At 37.2% G+C, this 18,001-nt stretch overlaps 1 protein-coding gene across 1 annotated transcript in view; it reads right to left on the bottom strand.

Annotated features, from left to right (window-relative positions):
* actn3b (actinin alpha 3b) overlaps positions 1-15,284 on the bottom strand; it is a 35,131-nt gene extending 19,847 nt beyond the window's left edge. Inside the window, exon 1 of the mRNA XM_057339282.1 lies at positions 14,923-15,284. Coding sequence (XP_057195265.1) covers positions 14,923-15,060 — 138 coding nt within the window. The 5' untranslated portion in view covers positions 15,061-15,284. The remainder of the gene's footprint in view (positions 1-14,922) is intronic.
* Between the last annotated feature and the right edge of the window lie 2,717 nt (positions 15,285-18,001).

Raw genomic sequence — 18,001 nt, 5'->3', positions numbered from 1 at the left:
AGATGTGGTCCTTTATTCTACCACGATAAGTTGAGAGAGACTTATCTGTTAAGCTTACATAAGGGGGTTACGTTAGTCTCAACAGTGGTCGCTCAAGTAGCCTCTTGTGATGCTTCCGGTATGTCCGTTCCTGCTCAAATTGAGTCCATCAATTTGAGGGGGCTATCTCCTGAAGAACAAATACAGGCTAGGGAGTTTCTTTTTGATTTTCAAGGCGCGTTCTCGTCTCATGAGTGAGATTTGGGTTGTACTAACCGGCTCTCTCATGAGATTCCTTTGCTCGATGATGTCCCGGTTCAACAGCGGTACAGGCAAATTCCACCTTCTGAGTACGAGTTGGTTAAAACTCATATTAATCAGTTACCTGATCCTAAACTCATCTGAGAGAGTTGTAGCTCCTACACATCGCCGATTGTCTTTGTTAGAGAGAAGGACGGTAGCCTGCGCAAGTGCGTAGACTACGTCAACTTACTGTAATTCCAAGACTCGTAAGGACCTTTCCGTTACCTTTCCGGCTTGCTGGTTTTCTGGCTCCTGATTCTGGTCAGGAGCAGGGATATAGGGAGATTTTAGGGGTTGTAGCTGTTGAACCAGTGGTTGCAGCTACATTGAACGCAATTCAAGTTATGCCCAGCCATACAGTTGCCGATGTGCATTTGTTACAGGAGACAGATCCTGTGGTGGGCGAAGTTTTGAAACATTGATGTAAGGGGCAGCGACCAGGGTTAGGAGAGCGGCGATGTCTGTCTAAACCCGTTTTGCTACTTCTACAACAATGGGACCGGTTGGTAGAAGAGGAAGGCTTGCTCTACTGTAAGATTTTCCGCTCAGATGGTGGTGAGGAGGTACTTCAGCTGGTGTTGCCTGGCATCTTGACATCTGAGGTATTGACACTGTTGCACCAGCAGCATGGACATCAAGGCATCGAACGTACCCTTGAGCTGGTGAGGCAGCGCTGTTACTGGCCAGGTATGGCAGCTGACACGGCCCACTGGGTCAGGGAATGCGAACGATGCCAGCTGGTGAAAGATGTGGCTCCAGTTGCCCGTAGTTACATGGGCCATTTGTTGGCCCCACAGCCAAATGAGACAAAAAGTGAAATTGGTCTCTAGTTAATTGGTCTCTAGCTACATTACTGGTAGCTCCTATTATGCTGGATTAAGCCCTACTGTGAGCTAATTTGAATTTGTCCTAAATCATTTGTGCCAGCGGTATAGTTAAGTTTTAAAGTTAAACCCCCTATATAGCTGACAAAAAAATACATGCTTGTTGCATGTGCTGTCATGAAATAACGTTTGACCACCACTACCAATCAAAATGTGTGATTGTTTATATATAATAGCCCCTTACCCACCATTTTTACAACATTAAGCTCACAAAATAGCATGGGTATATTTGTAGCAATAGCCAACAATACATTGTATGGGTCAAAATTATAGATTTTTCTTTTATGCCAAAAATCATTAGGATATTAAGTAAAGATGTTCAATATAGATATTTTGTAAATTTCCTACAGTAAATATATCAACGCTTTATTTTTGTGGGTGGATGCAGCAAAATCGAGAACAAAAATGGAGGGAAACACGCCTATAAAATTTACTCACTGTCCGCTCTTTGGAAATTTACCCACTCAAGTTTGGTATCATGTAAATCTTACACCGTGTCTACACCGGTTGTGGTGCGGCGCGATGCGACAAGAGACAGTAGAAAAAATTAGAACCCATTATATTTTTAAAATTTGTCCAAACCGGACGTGGCGCGATGCAGCGCGACAATCCCATTAGAACAGGCCATGTGTCGCCGCACCGCGTCCGGTATAGACACAGTGTTAGAATTTCCGCTTTCGGGTTCATCTACTCTCCACAATGTACAGCATTACAAGCCAATAGAGAGTGTTAAAACAAACCTGTTTCTTATACAGCGCCTCTGATGGACAACTTTAAAGGCGGCTTTCTCAATATTTTGATTTTCAAATAGTTGTATCTCGGTCAAATATTGTCCTATGGAAAGCTTATTAATTCAGCTTTTATATGACATCTAAATTGACCCTTATGAGTGGTTTTGTGGTCTAGGTTCACATTTTATTAGTAGGTAATATATTATTCCTGGAATCAAACCAGTCATTCTCGCATTGCTAATGCAAGGCTCTACCAAATGAGCTACGGGAACTTCTGGGCAACACATGATGGTAGAGGCACTAATTAAAGAACGCTCCTTTGGGTCGTATACCATTGTATGGGTTGGAGGATAACTTACTAATATAGTACCCCCAAAATGCATTCCTATAACTAGTTTCAGAATATAATAACTCAAGAGCACATGAGCAATTTAGAAATACATTCTGCTTCCTGGAACTGGAGAAATACTAAGAAAAACTGTGTGACAGTGCTGTAGGCGTAACGGGGCAAAGCTAATCAATCTGAATGTGTGAAGTGTTCATTTCTTTGTTCACGCAGAGCAGGTGAGTTTTGCTTGAATGAGGAGTATAGGTGGTCAACAATGTGAAATGTAGGAGTTCCTGATGCGAAAACTGAAAGAGAACCAGCTTCTGAAGAGCTACCGAGATAGTGGAAATAAAAATATGAATAAACAAATATGGTAAAAGGAGAAGGGAGAAGGGAAAAGGCAATGCGATTGGAAAAAGAGATTATGGGAGAAGGTGTAATAGTTTTAGAAGCTACAGGTAGGGGTCTCTGTAGGGCTGAGTGGGTGGGCAGCCAACACAGAGAGCCAAATCTAAATTTAGACGGCAAAAACTATAGAGCTCTGAAGAGGAAAAAGAAGATAGTTGGCCTTGAAGATAATATAAAGATTTAAAAAGTTTTCCAAGGCTCTATTTTAGGTTTTTCATATTAGCATATATGTTTTAGGTTCTTAAAACAGTACTACATAAATATGTGTTTTCTAAAGAAAACAGTTTAAACATTCTTTAACTGCAAATGCATTTTGGTTCTAAGTTGTACATTTAAATCTATAGAAACATAAGCTTTAGACAAGATGATTTAATGTAGATATTAAGAGAGTATACTACATAACAGAGGTTAAAAAGAATGAGAGCGGAGAGGGGGTGACAATATCTAAATCTGGATGTCACAGGACACCCGAGACACAGGCGAGAGAGATTCCTAAGCAGGAAAGTAAGAGACGCAACAGGCAGAGAGAGAGAAGCCTGTTTTTTCTGAATTCTATCTTTTATTTATTAAGAAAGAATTTCCTGATAAAAGTATGCGAACCAACAACAACAGCTAAAACAATTACACTAGTACCAAAATAAATATCGGCTAATAACTAACTAAGCAGCCCTGAACCTTTAAATAACCGCTCTCTGTGAGTGCAGCTGCCACTTCCACTCTGTTAAGTAAATTCATTTCACTGCAGTGTCCACCTGTTACCAGCATGTGTGTGGGTGTGTGTTTGTGTGCTCATGTGGGGGTTAAGCTTTAGAAGTGAGGTAATGCACTATCAGCATGAGAGGAGATGCCTGCCTTGTCCAAACCCCAGTGGACGTCTAGGGAAGCCCTTTAATAGGTGACCTTTTAAGCCAACTTATGACCGAAGGTTGTGGTTAGAATTGCCCTGCTATTTTAGGCGGGTTGCGTTTGAGTGAGGAGAAGAAAGAAGTCAAACTTTTGCTAGTTGCTATTCATTTGTTTTAAAGGTAATTTGTATAAACTCTGCTCACGCTGAAAATTAGCATTGCATTGCTAACTGTGAGTGTTGCATTAAAGGGACAGTTCACCCACAAATGAAAATTCTGTCATTATTTACTCATACTGTTGTCATTTAAAATGTATGACTTTCTTCTTTCCGCAGAACACAAAAGAAGATATTTTGAAGAAAAATGAATTCACTTTTTTTACAGGTTTGAAATGACAAGAGGGTGAGTAAATGATGACAGAATTTTTAGTTGTGGGTGAACTATCACTTTAAATCACTGAATGACCTCTGGTGGCATTATTGCTGCATCTTCACTTTAGAAAGGAAGTGTTTCAGTTTTGTCACATTGCATTTTGTCACTGTCAGATGTAATGAAGCTGCACTGAGACAGGCAGCAGAGGTCAGGTGAAAGTCACAGGTTAGCTCAGTCGCACCTGAAATACTGTCTATTGTAATTGTAATTCTATAGAAGTCTCATGACCAGTTCACTCCAAGCACAATGACTATTAAACAGTTACATACTGTAGTAATTAAGTTTGCATCCACACTAACGGATGATAATGTTATGTTTATTCTAAATTAGAGCACTGCCATTTTTAGCAAGCAAATTTAGTCCCAAAAGAGTTTTTTTAAGTAATGGATAATGTGCAGTTATTTTTAAACAGTATGTTCTGCATTATTTGCAATGAATGCCTGACATGATGTGACCTCGCATTATATAAAAAAGTTTATAATTAGATTATTTATTTTACCACAATAGATTAAAAGCATTTTAATAGATTAAAAGCCTTGTGTTGCTGACTGTAGACAATCTGTGGGATAAGATTAATCACCACAGGACTGTACATTATTTTGCTTGTTATGCGGTTACTTTTAGAATTAGCTACAAATAATATATAAACAAATAAATGAACAATAATATGTTATAAAGCTACCAGAAACTACGTAAAAAAAGGTTAAACCACAGCGACATAGCGATTGAATGACAATCACCTATATCAGAGAGCTGAGCAGGGTTGCCAAATCTGTAGTTTTACCGCAGATTTAAACTACTTTTAAACCATTTCCATGGGTTCTTTTTTGTTCCTTGGGTTAAAGGTTAATTAAATCAAGAATTTTGTAAAAAATATTTTTGTTATTTATAAAACCAAACCATGATTGTTTGTATGATTGTTACTATACAGTGATTCTGTAATATGTGTATTAGGAGTGGCATATTTTGAGTTTTGGTATTTGGGCTGGGGTTGTCAGGCTGGTTTCGCTCTAGTTTCGACTGGCCATTTTGCTGTTTTGGTTACGCACATCAGGCAATCCTGGAGCTGTGCAAATATTGCAATGCAATTAAAAATAGAGGCAGACATGAGAGCACTGGAAGGTTTATGTGGCACAAAAATGCCTGTTTCTAGAGCTCAGCTGTGAGGTCTGTTCATCACAAAGTGCTTTTAAAAATATGTATTATTCACACGTGCTATGTTGTGGTCCATAAAAATAAAGAGCAACACAATGTCCGTACAATGCACTCACAGATACACATGCTTGAGGCTGTATTAATACGGCTGTATTAATAGCTTTTCATCTGTCTGGATGGCTGTCGTTCATTCTCCTACTCGTTCATTCTCTTGATGGACAAAGAATGAAGCGAACGCATGCAGTTCCCTTGACTCACATCCACTTTCCCTGCGGTCTGAACTTATACTGAGGAATACTGAGGAATTCTGGACTCTATCAGTTGTTCTGTTTGGTTCTTTCAATTTTGTATGTGTTACAATTTGATATGACATGAGGTTGAAAAGGTTTAAAATTATTTTCTAATTTCTGTTCAAGACAGAATTTTGGTTATGTTTCTAACCAATCCCTAAACGTAACCATTACAGAAGCATTTTTTGATTTGGGATAGTATTTAATCCTTTTATTAAGCTGCGTTCCCCAATATACTGTATGTTAGCAATTACATGTAATCTTAATTAAATGCTCTTTTAACATTAATGCAATGTTTTGGATAACATAGAAAAGAATTAGTGAACGTTAGCAAAGTTCTGAGTTTTTTTCTGATGCAGTTTGATTCTTGGAAAGGAAAACTGTGGCATCGTAGTTACATTTGATTAAAATTTAAAGGAGATGGAAATGGAAAATTTTGCATGTCAGATGTGTTTTCTGCAATAACTTTTAAAACACTGTCCTACACAATGAATTCACAACATCAATATTTAATCAACAAAATGTTACATTTTCACTCCTAAAAGCACGTTCACAATGTCACCACAGAGTACGGCAAAACTAACCTCTACAAAATCTTTGAGCAATTATGATGCCTTATGAGCAACATGTTCTTCCGACTTTGGGTTGAATAATGATGTTAATTGGTGATGCAGTCTGGAAAATCTGAAATCATCCCAAAGGAATGACACACCAGCAACCCTTCTGTCACGCAACACACACACACTCGAGGCATGCAAGGGCCTGACATCTTACATTTCAAAATTTATCAAGCATGGCAGCGCTCATTAATGTGTTCACAGAAGTGAGACTGAAAACCTCTGAGGATACGACTGCAAAATGAAGGACCCATTACTATGTGTCTGCCATTACTTCAGGCCTGAGTGTGTGTGAGAGAGAGTCTGTTAATGAAAGAGTCCTAAATCCATAAAAATAAGTTATATCTTCATTAATACATCATTTTCACATACAGTTGCCATGACATCATTGACGGTGCAAAAGTATTTAATGGAAAAGCCTCTGCACACAACCAGGGCCGTACGCAGGATTTTGGAAATACCGAGGTCCAAAAACTGAATTTGTCCCAAACAAAAAAATTGACTTTTCTTGATCTACACATGCGCATTTTAAAACGTTTGGAGTGCAAATTACATAACAATTGCTAAAACCATCTCTGTCTTTTCATGTTTATCAGTAATGAAAGAAAACACATGGTCAATTGATATTTTTATACAAATACTACCAGATTGAAATACAACCTGTCTTTCATAAAGGATCATGCATTTGGGTTTGAAATTACATAAAGGTTTCCATTTTAGAGTGAACTGTCCCTTTAACTTTTTTGTGTAACTACAGAAGTTGTTTTATTTTTTATTAAAGATAGGTCAACTTAAAATAATACAGAAACAGAATTAAAGAACGAGAATTTGTTTAAAAGTGATGCATTTGAATTATTTGCAAATCATATAGTTGTTTTAATAGGCTAACCACAATTTATAAACACACCCGAGTCAAAGCCACGCAGTTTAGCATGAACTAGTGAAGGTCTGGTAATGTTTTTGTCGCGTCAAACTGACATTAAATACGTAAATGATATGTTTTCGGCGTTTTGTAGTTTGGAATACTGGATATTACAATCGGTCGTTTACTCAGGTTTGTTGTTGAAATGTTGACGCGCTTAAAACGTGAGCGCAAACTCCCGGGTGCTCTGAAAAGAGGGAGAAAGCGACACAGTGAGCGTTTTGCACGCATTTTTAGACCCGACATGTGAATGGCCGCTAACATTTCTATAATAAAACATTAAACAGTTAGCTACTTACATCGCGCTCTTTCACAGTAGAAACTGAACTCGAGCTTGACTTCTGTCAAGAGCAACTCTCGCCTTCTTTCAATTGATTGGACAGTAATCCTCGCCTTTCTTCATTTGATTGGCCAACTCAATCAGATTCACACTTAAGAGCGCTGTTAAACAGTTGAGGTAAATCAAGATCTAGGCGTTTTTTACAACATTGGCAGTACTACATACAGTTTATCCTATTAGGCAATTTTTTTCACGACAAAACTACTGAGGGGGGACCTCAATGGTGGGCACGGCCATGCACACAACATCACGTCTGTTACATTTGAACAATAGCTGTCAAACAAAAATGGCTCTGAATTGCATTTTGTTCACTGAAGGAAACAAAATTGTTTGCGTCAAAGTCTTTTTATAGATGCCACAGTGTGTTTGAAACAAGACAAAATCACACCTTTTAGACATTTATGTGGATTGTAATAACAAAAAAATGTAAACTGAGAAAAACTCAAAGGGGAAATTTAGCAACACTTCTGATTACTGTAGACTCAGAGTACAGAGTAGCTGTAGACTCATCAATCTTAATTTGGCTCTTCAGTAATGAGTTGGCCAGATGGATGATGTGTATGATGAGGACGGATGGCTCATATCCTCACGGTACATACACACCATTACACGACACCACATTACAAGATCGCCTTACAATATCAACTTTACATCACACGTCATGGATGATATCACACCATTATAGTTAATATATAGTACCATATATGTAGTAATACACCACGCTGTCAAAATGCTACTCCAGGATATGTAAATTTGGCTGATTCATACTGACCCAACATTGACGTTTGTTGGAGTAGTGTGAAACCCCTGTTGGCGTTTGTTGGATTAATGTGAATGAGAATTTAGAATGTTGGCGTTTGTTGGATCAGTATGAATTAGCCTAAAAATACCTTCATATTATCATAGTACATACAAAAAAACACATAATATTAGCTTAAACATCTTTTAGCAAGCAATCTGAAATAACAGCTACATAGAGACATAACCAGCACACATTTGCGAATATCCGAACACAAACACATCTATACACACTAACACAGGCATAAATCTATCGTGAGGCCCATGTGAACTCTGTCTTTGGTAGTTTATAGTTGTTGCCCTACAAGGACACGGCTTCTGGAATAGCAACTGACATCTGATCTGACCACACAATCTCTCTCTCTCTCCCCCTTAACTCTTCCTTTAATCAAATGGTAAGTGAACAGAGTTGCTTAACCTTCAGAAAATGTTGTTTGTCAACCACAGGAGGTTGTTCATTAAAACCTATTTTTTTACACCAAATTTGGGGTATGTTGGGGCAAGTTAAGTAAACACTAAAATATGAATACAGTATACGCCTATATTTGTCCTATCATTTAGTAGGCACTAAAACTGGGGTGAGATAATTTACTTCCCATCAAAAAGATGTTATTTCTAACTAAATGTGACATTATTTTAGTTCATTTAAATCAATTTCATTACTATTCATGTCTACCTTACATCACTGTTGTGTCATGATATATATATATATATATGTCTGGCGTCACATGATTAGGTCACATGATTGTATTTGTTGGCTAGAGTCAGGAAGGTGTGATTGAAACACTGTTCCTCATCAGACCACAAGTAAACGTCACTTAACAAAACATTTAACATAGACATTCAATTTGATATTTATTAAAAATGGACAGTTTTAAAAGCAGGAAAACCCCTGACCATGAAAATTCTCAGGGCAGTGTTTCACAGTCGCATGTAAAAACAATAAACATTAGGCTACTGCTTACATCCAACCCTGAGAAAACATGGGGTTTGCATAGCCTACTTATTTTGAGACATATTCTTAATGTTATTTTGCTAGATAGATTGAAATTTCAAAAACAATTAAGCCTCAGCTCAATGTGTTAGCATGTTTGCTAATCGTTTTTTAATCAATGTCCAGACAAAAAGTGATTGTTTTTTTCACATAAAGTGATTGTCAATATGTCATTATTGGGTTGAAAGGAATTTGTACTAAATAAATAACTTCCAAAGCAAAAATTAAGTAACTTATGGACTTGTATGTGATTGTTTTATCGCTCACTATAATTTAAAATGTCACAGAGGCCAATACATAACACACGGTCTATTTATACAGCCCACAACCTCAGCAAATAGCCTATACTAAAAGTGGAAAGCATCCACATTTTTTTACGCAAATACACCAGACAGCTCGATCTGAATCTGTTCTGCCAAAGGATTTCAGTATCAGGAATGACTGCTATGTCAGTATGACATCTTACCTCTCATGAAAAAGATCAGAACACTCAGAGGCAACGGAAACATTGTAACTCTACTCGGCTACAAAACCAGAAGTGGCCCTCACAAAAATGACTGGCAGAAAAAGACTATTTCACACTGCAGTTAACAGACGTCAACTTAATTTGATCGGGGTTGGCTTTTCCCACATGAATAACTATTATAACATTTCATTTCATTTTCATCATTTATCTATAAGGCATATTTAAAAACAACCCAAGGTTGACAAAAGTGCTGTACAGATCAGGAGGCTCAAATAAAAAACTGAATCTATAACAATCTATAAGAAAACATAATTGAAAAAAGAAAGAAAATAAATAAATAGATAAATGAAGAAAAAAATTGAATAATATTTTAAAGACCCACGCTAAGAAAATGAGTTTTCAGTTTTGATTTAAAAGAGTTAAAACACCATTCGGATCGATACCGGGAGGCTATGCCAGAGTTTAGGGCCCGCTATCGCGTCCCCACGATGTTTTAACCTTGATCTACGAACAGAAAGCACTCAAAGTTTGCCGGATCTAAGTGCCCTGGACGGATTATGACAACGTAAGAGATCAGATAAATAGGTTGGAGCTAGACCGTAGTGCTTTAAAAACAATAACTAAAATGTTAAATTCTATTCTCTGTTTGACTCTGTTTTGACATTTAAAAAGGTTAATAAAAGGTCATTAATAATTTACTTAGGCAGTGCGTATATACAGTACCTGCTCCAAAGGACCCATAAACTGTAAGAATGCTGTCTTATTGTACTATTAAGGTTTTGTTAATTTCAAGGATTAAAGGTACTAAATAAAGAAGCTGTACATTTTTAAGCACATATTTTTCTAACATATAGGTATACTAAAATCTGGCTGATATAGCTGAAAATAATTTGTAAAATAATATTTTTTTCTGACTTTTTTCAGAATGATAGTCAATATGTATATTTTGGGTTGATAGATTGGCCTTAAAATTGGTATATTGAGTTTAAAAATGGGATCTTTTTCATTGTAAATATATATGTGACCCAAACAACATTTGTTGCCCACTTCAACTACAGTAAAATCGTGTAAAATATACAGTAGTTTTAAAGACATTTTCTTTTTAACAAAATAAACACAAATTATTTGTATGTACAACTAAAATCAACTTAGACTAAATTAACCCATATGTAGAGTCATGAAGAAGTTAAATGAGTTATATGACAATCTACAAACACACCTAAATAATGCTTTACTTACATCACCAACAAAATTCTTGAAGAAATACTGCAAATACTTGATTGCTTAGCCCTAGAATTGCTCAATGTAAAATACAATTTAGTGCAAAATCCACGTTGCCACAACATCCGACAAACAAATCTCCAAAACTGTCACTGTAAACTCAGCATCAGTCCTTTAAACGATTGATTATCGTCCAGTAGCTTTGACATCTACTGTAATGAAGAGTTTTGAAAAAATAGTGTTAGATCGTGTTCTATTTGCCCTCTATACAAATGAATGTGTGGGTATGTCATCTGATGTCTTTACTGTTAAATATGCAGATGATACGGCAATTGTTGGTTTGATCACTGAAGATGAAGTGGAATATCGTAGGTGTGTGGATGAGTTTGTTGATTGGAGTCAATCCAGTGTCCTTCAGTTAAACATCAGTAAAACAAAAGAGATGATATTTGATTTCAGAACAGGCTGTGATACACACCAACACATAACTGTAAATGGTGAGCGTATTGAAGTAGTAGACGAATACAAATATTTGGGGACAGTCATTGACTCAAAATTGACATGGGGTTGCAAATACAGGGGCAATTTATAAGAAGGGGATGCAACGACTGTTTCATGCGTAAGCTTCGGCAGTTTGGTGTGGATAAACATATAATGGTTCTTTTCTATCGTTCATTTGTGGAGAGTATTTTGACTTTCGGCTTCCTTGCTTGGTATTTTTCACTGTCTGTAGTAAATAAAAATGAATTGAATAAGATCGTAAATATGGCAAGTAAGATTTCAGGCCAACAGCAACATGCTATGACCACATTATGTGAATCTCGGGTTGTGAGGAAAAGCCATATAATTCTCCGCGATGAATTACATCCTCTTTATGGTGAATATGAGCTGTTGACCATTTGGGCGAAGATATAGGGTACCGTTGGTACTGACTGCCCGTGCACAAAGATCTTTTATATTCTCCAGCATAGCTTTGTTAAATAAATCCCTGTGATACCACAGGTGTCTCTGTATTCCTTGTGTAATTTTGCTATTGGAAATGGGAGGTCTGGTGTTTAATGTTGGGTGTATTTGTTGTGTTGTTAATGTAATGTCATGTGCTTTGCTTGTAATTGATAATGTTATTGTTGTTGATGACTGGAGGGTGCCACAGATACAAGGAGATTTTCCGCAAGGCCAATAAATAAACAATACAACACAATAAACTATTTAGCAAGGAGAATGCACTTTGCAAAACAAAACTGTGAAGCTGACAGCTTTGCTACAGCTTTGAACTGTTCAACAGAAGACTTAAACAGACTTATACTATTATATTTATACTATACTACTTTTTACATTTATATTAAGCGTTTAACGTTGAACATTTAAATCTGCATATCAAGAAAATTGTAATATATGCATGTTCCTCCAGGTGGCAGTGCTGAGACTTGTTCTGTTAGGGATGGGTTCAGAGTCTGTGAAACTGAGAGGAATGAATTTCAACATGGTAAATTATCCTAAATGGAGCTGTCCTGGAGCTGACAAAACTATGCCCATTCGCTGAAAGCATCTGTACAAACTGTACAAATTTGTGATAAACACCCAAGTGGGTTGAGCTTGAACTTTGTGAATGACGGAAATCTGTGAAGCTTTCTGCAGGTTTCTGTGTGTACAGATTATGTGTGGGCCTGGATATCAGCTATTTAAAGCTGGATTGTGGGGGTGCACATCATACTCAGAATTTACTAGTCAACATTAGGGAGCCGCTGAGAAACGATTTGTCTATTTTCTGCTGCCATTTGACACATATCAAATGAAACAGCATGTTGACAATCACTTTATTACAAGGACTTCTGTATATGTGCGTTGGGGCATTAGAACAGGTGCAGAACAAGCCCCTCACCCCCACCCATACAACATCCGTATTCGTTTCATTGCAAAATGATGCACTTTCTATATTTACGCTGTGATATCAGCTCCTTATGCTGATCTAACATGCCAGAGAATGTTCAAACGCTCTCTCCAATGGGCCCATTTGATGTCTGAGACTTTTTAAGACAAAAAACAAAATTGAATTGATAACTTAAAGTTATCAACTTGTTCATACATGGTAACTAAAACCACTGCAAAACCAAAAGCACTGCTTAACTGGAGGAATAGTTTTAGTGTTGTAACTGGCCTATTCAAACTAGTTTTTGCCAAAGGGGCAAAAAATAACTATGGTCATATGTAAATTCAGTGGATTGGATCACCTTTGAGGTAGGAGGTGCCGGCCATGGAACACCACTGAGTACACTTTAAAAATGTTACGCCATTAAAATAGTGACAATTGACATGGTGCTGTTTTTTGCTGGCTGTGGAATAGAGAGAGAGAGAGAGAGAGAGAGAGAGAGAGAGAGAGAGAGAGAGAGAGAGAGAGAGAAAGAGAGAGAGCGCAAAAGAGGTCAGAAAAGGCGGCCTTAAGAATGGAGAAGATGAGGGAGGAATAAGGGAGGTGGGGCGGCAAGGTTAAGGAGTATTTTTAGGACATGTTTATTCACAGACTGAAATGAAACCTCCTTGCACTTCTCTTGCGCTCTCTCTCTCTCTCTCTCTCTCTCTCTCTCTCACCACCTGTTGAAGTCTTTCAACCTTGTCAGGTCTAGCCAACATCCAAGTGTTTGTGAGGCACCTTTTGACAGTGTGTCTGCAAATGAAATGCTTTTTTTACCATCATGATCGCCATGAGATTTTCAATTGTTTTAGCCTAAGATCATTACGGTTCTTACAAATATCATGTTTTAAATTAATCCAATATTAAAGACATGGGATGCATCTCAATCAGCATTTTATCCTGTAGGCAATTTTGGGCACTGCAAGAGACCCGAGACACTGTGACTACTTATCTGTGTTGTAAAAATCACAGTTATTTATCCCCAACAGGCAGGACTGATATCTTTCTGACATTTGTATGCTGTTTTATATCATGCAATCACTTTGATTGTTCTTTTACATATAATTTCAACAATTGAGGTGAATATTAAACGTAAAGCATGACTTAACTGTTTAAATAACTGTCTAGCAAGGTGTTTATTTAAGCTTTGGTAAAAAAAACTTTCAGTGCCTTGGAAGAATTTTGCAATCAAACATTTGGCAGATTCAGTCAGTGCCCCAATAGTCTTGAAAGGCCATTAACTTCTTAAAACAATTAAACTTATGCTGATAACATATTTCAAAACATATTGCATTGGTGAAAAAGTGTGGAAAAATATCTGATTATAGGGCAACTTGTGTATTCAAACTTTCTATTTCTGGCATGACAAACGTGCCTGTGCTTGACACCATAAATCTTTGGTTCACTTTGCACACATCAATCAGTTGATCTTTGCGAGGACGTGCTGACGTCATTCACAGACCGTGCATTGACAAGAGTTCCAGTGACGGTCTGGTAACTTCACCTGTCGTTTTCGTCTTCCATCTGATCCTCAGAAACGTCATATTAACCCCCTTCTGCCTGGTCTTTTTTAATGCCAAAACTACAAGTTTACAAATACGGTTTTTTTTGTACCTGTAAGGCATCTACAGAATAATCGCGCACGCGATTCTGTGAGGTAATGTAAGTACCACGCATTTATTGAACTCCCAAAGCGATTTTAGACGTTTATATGGATATCATACTTGTATTACAGTCACGTATAGCAGTCAAGTGTGTGTGTTTGAGAGCAGTAACAGTTTTAAATTAATACTGAAGTTAGTAAGGAGGGCGGGAAGGTGTGGGACAACGCTGAGGAAAACTGAAACTAAATACTGAATAGACTGCTTCTAAAAACGTTGGTCAGAGTTACACGATAGTTTATACTATAATGTAAGGAATCAAGCTCAACCATTGCATATACAGTGTTTTTAATACGTGTTGAAATATTTTACACTCTTCTAGTTTAGTGTGAAAGTGGCACTAGATTTAGGCTACTCTATCAATAACTGCAGTAACAGGTAATTGGCCAAACGTAGCTCTATAATGAGGTATAATATAAAAATAAATTCGTATAAAAAGCAGCACTGCAGTTATTGTTAATATAAAATATTTATACTGTGAAATACCCTCTAAATCAATTTAGCTAGTTTAATAATATGTAAACATCGAACATTACACGAAGTTACAATAATGAATTTCAGTAATATCATGGTATAATTTTAAACCAACAAATATTTCCCCTCAAAGTGACGTCCAGCACATTCATGTGACCCTACCTTCCTCTGCTGTTTCTCCCAGGCAGGATCCAGCAGAAGGTCCCTGTCCCAGTCATCCTCCTGAGTCATGTAAGCTTCCGTACTAGACATCATGTAGGTGCTGTTATACTGCACCTGCGTCTCAACAACAGCCGTCATCGTTTACACTTATCCCTCTAATGCTTAATATTAGAAGTTACGCGCCTCGCGCTTTAAGTCGTGAACTTTGAAATCCTGTCCGTGGGTTATCGGTGGACACCAGCTCAGTGTGTATGTGAATGACTGTGGAGGAAGAGGCCAGACTCCACTCATCCAAGGTGCCTGTGGAGGTGCTAGCAGAACTTCTGCTGCCCAGTGCTCCAGTCCTGGTCAAGAGTAGCACACGTGACTGCACCCTAATAAATAAGAGAACTAGTCGGGTGGGTATCCAGTTCTGCTACCTAAAAGGTGTTAGAGGCGGGACAAATGGTGTACTAGGGCCAATAACTAGAGGCCGATTTAGTGGAGGGCAGGAAAAGACCTCGTACACGCCTGCTGATGGCCCCTGGTTTGCTAAGAACACCTGTTGTCCTTTGCAGTAGAGTATATCTTCTTACCCGAAGAATGGTATTGAGGCCAGTTTTAACTACTTACACTTAACTGCTATGGGAAGAAAATAGTGCAGCTCACAGGCCTGTTTTGAGATGTTTAGCCCCCCTCTGTGTCTGCCCCTTTTTTTTTCATTTGTTACTACAATCTCAAAAGGAAGAAAGTGCTTTTGACCGATTTAGATACATAATTTAGATTTAGTGACCTTATCCTTAAATATGTATTTCACAAGACCCAAATCAGTTTTAAAGACAGTAAAAAAAGGACAAAATATACTTATTAAACTGTTTTTATTTTTTTTAACCATGATAAGTAAATGAGCACAACACAGCATACGCTGTCAGGTAGTACTAGTTTATTGCAATAAGCATGCAATGCCAGTGTTCATGCAGAAGCTGGTGTAGGAGAGTACACATTACAAGTTTGCAAGTTTTTGCCATATACACACATTAACAAAGCATGCATATATAAGGTAAAAAATATTACAACCAGCTCGAATCCTATCGCCTGCAATGGAAATAAATCCAGTTTCATACATTAGTTATAAAATGTCAGACTTTACCCTTCAAAAGCCTTGGAATTGTGCCTTTACCCAGTGGGTAAACTAGGTCATAATCTTATAAAAATCACAATAAGAATCCATGTTTCATGGAAAATAAAACAAAAGAGATGAAAGAAAAACATGGATCTTTCTAAATGTAAGGAGATGCAAGCGGCAGAAGAGATCTGTTACGATTTTTCAAAACGATGACAGTATTGGGGAGGGAAATGGTTGGGGGGAGAAATTGCCTATGAAAACCACAGTGTGTACCATTTAGATTTAATAAGGTTTATGCTGGAAGTGTATGGGGATTCACAGAGATTCTAGAGATACATAAATCATATCTTAAATGGAAGGTTCCTCATAAACACCACTGACATCTATTATATCAGACATTCGACATCACAGAAATCTGTCAAATATTGTAATTCCAGATATCACAAATACCTGGTTTTAGGTCAAGGACCGTTCTTCTTTCTCCAGAACAAGGGCTAATGGGTTTATTTTACATCTTTATATCCATAGGCAAGTGAAACAGACCCCAAGGTCTCACTCGGACGAGCAGACTACAATTGTGTGCTACAATATTTGTGAAGATGTTACATTGGCATGCATTGGCAGAGATTTCTGCCAAGAAATCTCTGAAAAGAGATTTCCTTTGATCATGCATGCATAAACACCTAGGCTAAACAAAGCGAGGACAACAGCACCTTCTAGTGAGGTGAGGTAAACTACACTTTACTTCCCCCTTTAGAGGAAGAGTCTTATAGGAGCTCTGAAGTAGCTTTATAGTTAAATTTGTATCTATCTGAAGCTGCTCTTATCTTACAGGACATTCTGTACTCTGTGCCATCTTCTTGTGATACAGTCACTTAAAACGCAAACGTAAGACTCTCGTTTGAAAAGGGGACCAAAGTTGGCCCTTTCATTAAATAACTGGACCAGGCAATATACCTGAAATACAGTCATATCATAAGACTTCACAACATTATACGTATTGAGCATGTTAGCCTTGTCTGCGTAACGCATATGACCTTTGTAACCTCATCATGCAATAAGAGAAGAAAAGCATTGTAAACTGCATCTTGTAACACCAGAAGTTTATCAGCCAAGAAAAGTTACTTTGGAATGTTAAATTTAGACAACAATACAATTCAAATATTAAATTCTTTTTTAAAGAAAAAATGGTGTCTTAAAACAAATACGTGGTAACACTTTATAATAAGGTTTGTTAACATTAGCATATGTCTTAGCTAACATGACCTATATAAACAATATCGTTTTTTAACATCTTTGTTAATGTTAGTTAATGTCAATACAATTGCTTTTGTTTGTTCACAATGCATTAACTAACATTATTACACAGCACTCTGGAATACTTGATTCTGATTGGCCAATCATGACATTTCGAGGTCTTATATTCCCAGATAACTGCTTAAAAATAATAACATGGTAGTCCGGATGTTGCAAATCATTTTGACAGGCACAGTATTACACAACAATGAAATATAAACATGTACTTCAATAACATACATGACATTATATATACAAATGATTAAACAAGATTGCCTGTTCCTGGCATTTGAACGTTGTGTCTTACCTTAAAACCGAAAGTAAACAGGTTTTCCTCGCAGAAGGTCTGCATTCATAACAGATAAAACTTTTGATTTAAAAAAATAACATGAACCAATAATAAATAAAACTAAATTCTTCAACGTAGGTCATGTTAGCTAAGGCCTTAATTATTGTTAACAAATACAACCTTATTGTAAAGTGTTAGCAATATGAGCTTCACATTTCTGCATTGAAACCCTCAGAAAAACTTCCCAGGTGTACTTCACTGTAGTTTTTTTTATTTTTGAGGGACACGTCAAATTATGTTCTTTGAACGTTATGCCACAAACGCTGATAAAAACGTTCGTATAAAAACCCAAAACATTACCTTAACTCTTAAAAGGTCATCCCAATAAT

The sequence above is a fragment of the Triplophysa rosa genome, linkage group LG1 (assembly GCF_024868665.1).
Source record: "Triplophysa rosa linkage group LG1, Trosa_1v2, whole genome shotgun sequence".
Taxonomy (NCBI): domain Eukaryota; kingdom Metazoa; phylum Chordata; class Actinopteri; order Cypriniformes; family Nemacheilidae; genus Triplophysa; species Triplophysa rosa.
This window is presented reverse-complemented; position numbering and strand designations above follow the sequence as displayed.